The sequence below is a fragment of the Phalaenopsis equestris genome, unplaced genomic scaffold (assembly GCF_001263595.1).
Source record: "Phalaenopsis equestris unplaced genomic scaffold, ASM126359v1 Scaffold000840, whole genome shotgun sequence".
Taxonomy (NCBI): domain Eukaryota; kingdom Viridiplantae; phylum Streptophyta; class Magnoliopsida; order Asparagales; family Orchidaceae; genus Phalaenopsis; species Phalaenopsis equestris.
This window is the reverse complement of record NW_018165280.1, coordinates 3,925,758-3,931,353: the sequence shown is the minus strand read 5'-3', so window position 1 is coordinate 3,931,353 and position 5,596 is coordinate 3,925,758. Positions and strand designations below refer to the sequence as shown.

The 5,596-nt window shown below is 35.3% G+C and overlaps 1 protein-coding gene across 1 annotated transcript in view; it reads left to right on the top strand.

The window, feature by feature from the left end:
* The first annotated feature begins 1,366 nt into the window (after nt 1–1,366).
* Nucleotides 1,367–5,596, top strand: part of LOC110031749 (guanine deaminase) — an 11,986-nt gene continuing 7,756 nt past the window's right edge. Inside the window, exons 1-3 of the mRNA XM_020735118.1 lie at nt 1,367–1,663; nt 2,702–2,761; nt 2,870–3,060. Coding sequence (XP_020590777.1) covers nt 1,648–1,663; nt 2,702–2,761; nt 2,870–3,060 — 267 coding nt within the window. The 5' untranslated portion in view covers nt 1,367–1,647. The remainder of the gene's footprint in view (nt 1,664–2,701; nt 2,762–2,869; nt 3,061–5,596) is intronic.

Genomic DNA, 5,596 nt, shown 5'->3' with positions numbered 1-5,596 from the left:
ATCAAATGATATTTTATGAGCATTTGAGTGACTTAATGTGACATAATCGAGTGATCTTGGGCGCATTAGATTTTACTCAATGGAACACTAGTTTTGAATAAAAGATTGTCAAATTTAGAATCCATTTGATCATTTAATTGCACATCCAAAGTCTACAATTATGTTTAAACGGTTTGATTTGTGCTTGATCGGACTCGGATGCAACAAATTTTGGCTTCCTTGGAATGTTTTCTTAAAATAGTCAATTTGACTATAAACTTGTTGTAATTGAGACTCCGAATAATTTTGAAGTTAAATTTGAAATATTTTGATATTCATATATGATTAAAATATTTTTTTAAGAACTCAGCAAATCTAATTCAAATTATTCATCAAGTTCACTCATTCATTTACTATTATATATGTCAAGACTGGATTTGAAGTGCAGTGCACCCATCGCATAAGCGCCAGGTTGTGGGTGCATATAAAGCCGAACCACAGATAAGCTGGTGCATATGCGCCACCCAATGGGAGCATATGCGCCTAGTTTCTAGCGTTGTTTGTTATAGGAAGGCCGGCCCATAGGCGCCTACTTGGAGTGGGCGCGGTAGTGTAGGGGGCGCCTATGCGCCCCCCCTTTTGGGCGCTTAGGCGCCAAAGTGGCGCTTGTTTCCCGAGACCTTGGCGCCTATGCATCAAGTCTGGGTGCGCCCAGGAAAGCTTTTACACGGATTTCAATTTTAAGTTTGAATTTAAGCAGTGTAAGAGAGTAGGCTGATGTTATTCCTTTAACATTCTTCGACGAGCATTCCGATAAAGATGAGAAGTGTCGAGGATGTGAATTTCAGTGATTAGGTGCGAGTTTTGATGTTTTTCCCCCATTCAAGAATTCTTCTAAGTAAAATTCTCATATTTTTTTATTGCTTTGAATGTTCGATTTTTTGAAATTGGTGCGATCCAAAAGTACTGATAAAATTATGAATTGTTCTTCGTATGGGATTTCCTGTCATTTACCGCTGTAATCATCGCTAATCCGATAAGTGTGAAATTTTAGGGGCTGGTGTTGGCCTTTGTTTCCTCTAAAATTGAAGAGTGAAATTACTCATCTAATTTATTTCAGTCACAGATGCCCCGTCCTAAAATTTACTGCAACCAAGTACAATTGACCAGGAATGTGCGTTATTTTCTAGTACAAATTACATTTCCGTCACGGCCGAACACCTTTTATTGTTTGTTTTTTATTAAGAAAAGGGGGGCATTTACATGCATAACACCCAATTCTTCTGTAATTGTATGTATCTCTCATCTAACTTCTATTTTTTTATATTTAGCCCATTAAAATTTTCATATTATATTGAAGCCAGGCTAACCTCTGGAGCGTACTTTTTTACTTTTTGGAAAAGGCGACAGATTTCGTTCACGCAATATCAAAGTTGCAGTTCGTCATTTACCCAAAAACAAATGGGGGAGAGCGCGTGCCGACGGGGGAGTTACCAAATCTCTTCCTAATTTCCTTTTCAGACCACAAAAGCGAACGGATTTCGGCGCTTCCTGAACTTCTATTTAATAAGGAAATGCTGCGTTCTTCGCCTTCCCTGCTTAGCGTCTCCCGGATTTCCCCCGCGATAAAGGAGGTTTTTTGACTTGAAATCTTTTTCAGAGATCGCCATGGAGGAAGCGCAAGGTATGTTTTTTTGGTCAAATTTTTCCAGTTCTTGCGTTTTTCTGCGATGCCTTAGCTTTAATCCCTCGCCGCATTTGCATTGCTTGTTTTATAATTTTCTTATTTGATGTTCGTTGTTTTTTTTTTAAATTTTTTAATGGCTTTGTTCCTTTGGGTTGTTCGTCAATCTATCATTTTGGTTTCTTATATTTCTGCAAGCATTTTATATATAAGAGAAAAATGATTTGAGATTAGGTTACGTTCCTTGTTTTTTTTTTCTCGTGCGTCTAATTTTTTTCTCTGAAGCGTTGCTTGCAGATTTCAAATTTCTTTTCTTTTTTGCGTGTTCTTCAAGTTATTGTAGATTACTGTTTTTTCCTTTTTTTCTTCTTAAAATCTTTTTTAGAGTTGATTTGAACTTGTTGACTTTAGAATCTGATTTGGACTTTTTGGTGCTTACATATTTCTTCACCTCCTGTTTTGGGCATCATTACGCAATCGAATTTCTTTTCGTAATTTGCTAATTTTTTTGTTGAATATTACTATTCTCTTACTTTTCCTTCCATTGCCTTCAGAGCTGCATTTTATAGGAATAGCATGAAGATTTCTTCTCTTTATTTTGCAATGAAGTCATTGAGATTTTCTTACTTTGCGGCCAGAGTATATCACTTCGAATCGTAACTGAACTTTATTTATGTCATGGCAGTGTCAATTTCAGGATAGAATTGTTTGGAATGAATATCTGGTGTTTTGTAGATCTAGACTTTGTTTTTTACTTTTCTTAAGTTTCTGCTGTTATGAGAATCTTCTCTGGCTAAGATTCATTCTGTTGTTCAAATAATAGACTAAAATTCTATTTTCTGCCTTTTCTGAACTGTAATTTTTTTCTTTTCCCTCAATTTTTGTCTTTTCATCAGATTTTATTTGCAGGGAAAGGTTTTTTTCTTTCATTTTTTCAGCTATTTTTTTCTGCAATTGCAGCTGCTGTTTGGAATATAATTGATTAATGAGCATTATATGCTGCATTTCCTTAACTGCATTATGATTTGTTGGTTTCAGTTGTTAAAAGAAATGATGGCACCATTTCGGTGGCTTCTGCTTATGCTGGTCATCACGAAGGTAAAGATGGCCTGTATCATTTTTTTATTATTTGTGATCATTTTTGCACTTAAAAATAATCAAAATAAATGTTTTTATTATTAAAAAGGAAAATCTATTTTCTTTCAGCAATCCTGAATAAAGATCACAAGTTCTTATCAAAGGCAATTGAGGAAGCATATCATGGGGTTGATTGTGGTGATGGAGGTCCTTTTGGAGCAGTTGTTGTTTGTAATGATGAAGTGATAGTGAGCTGCCATAACATGGTATTGAAGCAAATGGATCCCACTGCCCATGCTGAAGTAACTGCAATAAGGGAGGTAGGTGTATTTTTTATTTACTTAGCAATTTTCTCTCTTGCATCTATATTTTTTTTTTCTGTCACAATTAGTTTATTTTTTCAATAGCCTACTTGAATTACTGATCAACACAGGTGTTACTTAAAATTATATAAATCTAAGAAACATTTGTGATTTTTCAATTTTGCCGTTTTAAATTCTAGCCATATTTATCTTTTTTTTATTGTTCGAAAGCATTCTAATATTATTTGATAAAGCCATATTTATCTTTTTTTTTTTCTATTGATCTAAAGCATTCTAATATTATTTGGGACATGGATACATTGTAATGTATTATTATAAACGGGTTTTACAATTGTTTTCATTCCTTGAATAGCTGTCCTTCTTGATAAATTATATCTAGCTGTCATTCTGTCTTTTCCTTTTTTTTGTTTTTTGTTTTTTGTTTTTTTTTGTTCTCTTGGGGATTATCTTCTTACTACTTTTTAGGAAAAAAAAGGGGTAAGAGAACTTATGATTTTTTTAATGATGCGTCTATTATTCAAGAAAAAAACAATATCTTTATTGTATAAGAATTTTCAATTATCCTTGCATTTACTCATATCATCCTTAGTAATCATCTCATCCTTTTTCTAAGATGTACAAATGATATTTGGGGAGCTTCTAGAATCAATGATGTTGTTAGAATGCATGGATGATTTTTTATCTTTATTGATGATTAAACAAAAATATTGTAGATATTGAGAGGGAGGTAGAACTAAAAAGGATTGGACATGTTGTATAAAAAATGATCTTAATTTATTAGAATTAAATGAAAATATGATGTTGCGGCGAGATTTATATACCAGTTGATGTGGTACATATATAAATCAAACAGGAGAACGATCGACGAAGCGAAAAATAGAACGAGAAAAAATTAACACCAGAAAACAGTAACACCACAGCGAAACACACATATTTACGTGGTTCGACAAATTGCCTACGTCCACGGAATTGCAAAAGATTTTACTACTTGAGGAATTTACACCAATCGATCACCTCGACTTACAAGAAGAATCTCTCACTTCGTTGCTCTCTCTTCTTCTCTCTCTGTTCTTCTCTCTCTACACCGAGATACACCGAAGAAACTCTACATCGAGATACACCGAAGAAGATAAACTTACAAGAGAAATAAACCCAATTTATCTTCTGTCACAAGTCACCAAGAAGAAGCCTAGGGAGAACAATCTTCTTTTTCTTTCTTCTTCTTCCTTCTCTCGCAAGAAACTACTTCTTACACTTTCCTTCTTTCTATTCCAAGGAAACCCGAAGAACTCTTCCTCTATCCCGAAGAAACCCGAAGAAAACTCAAAACCGTGACTTGTCCTAAAACTGAAGGAGAGCAGCTGCGATGCCTTTTATTGCAAACAGGAAGGGAGGTTGGCGACGTTTCGCGAATATCGCGACCTCTCGCGACAGTGGAGTGAGAACAGGTGAGCGCGACGAAGCTTCGCGGCAGACGCTAGCGTCGATTCGCGAAATGGGAGGAACGGGAGCGGGATTCGCGAAACATCGCAATCGGGAGGCGGGAGCGGGAATCTGAACCGGTCTCCACACTAACATATGACACTCAATAGGACACAATGAAGTAAAAAGAATCATGTAGCCGACCCCATTTAGCGGGATAAAGGATTGCTGTTGTTGTTGTAAACAAAAATTGAGTAAATATATCTAGCAAAACAAAAAGTAAAGATTGGCAAATATTTCAAAATTTCTACTAAATGATTAAAACTCAATTCCAAGCAATGATACAAGTCCTTAGAAAAGATAAATGAGATATTATTAGGGCTCAAGTCAAGGGAAATTGCATAAAAAATCATGTGTTGAAACCTCCAACAAAATGAAATTGTTGAAGTAAAAAATGGCAAATATTAGAAGTTGTTGGATTCTATATATTGTATTCTCAAGTTTTATGGTTTTTTCGGAGTGAAGTCATTCATATCGTAGCATATCTTGGGTTTTAACACCTCATGTCAAATACTCTTTACTTCAATTCTAAACATTCAATCTATCTCCATCATTTTTATTAAAATATTCAGTGTTGTCTTTTGCTCAGTTTCCCCAACAATATGGAAACAAGCCTAACGCAAAATAACACACCCCGCCCCTGTGAGCCTTTAAGAAAATCATAGAAACTCAATAGGAGAGTTTAAGCTAACAATTAAGAATAACTTAAAGAAATAAAGTATATGATTTAAATAATATTAGTCAATCAATTGTTGACCTCAATTTTAGTGAGGTCTTAGTCTTAGTCTCCTTGAACCTAGGATCTAGCTTTAGGAGTTCTTATTGACCATCCTAGCGGACTAGCGATGGAGCCACCTCCCGTAGAACTTCAAGCCAATTCTTGACTCATTTTTGTGAAGAACTCGCATGAGTGGTTCGAAGCACTCAACTTTTAGTTGCAAGGGCTAAGGACCAACATGTAGAGGGCCCGAAATTGAGTTCCTATAGGATCAACAGCCTTAGGTGGACCCTTTGTGACTCGATTACTCGCGAACGCCATTTTTTTTTTCAT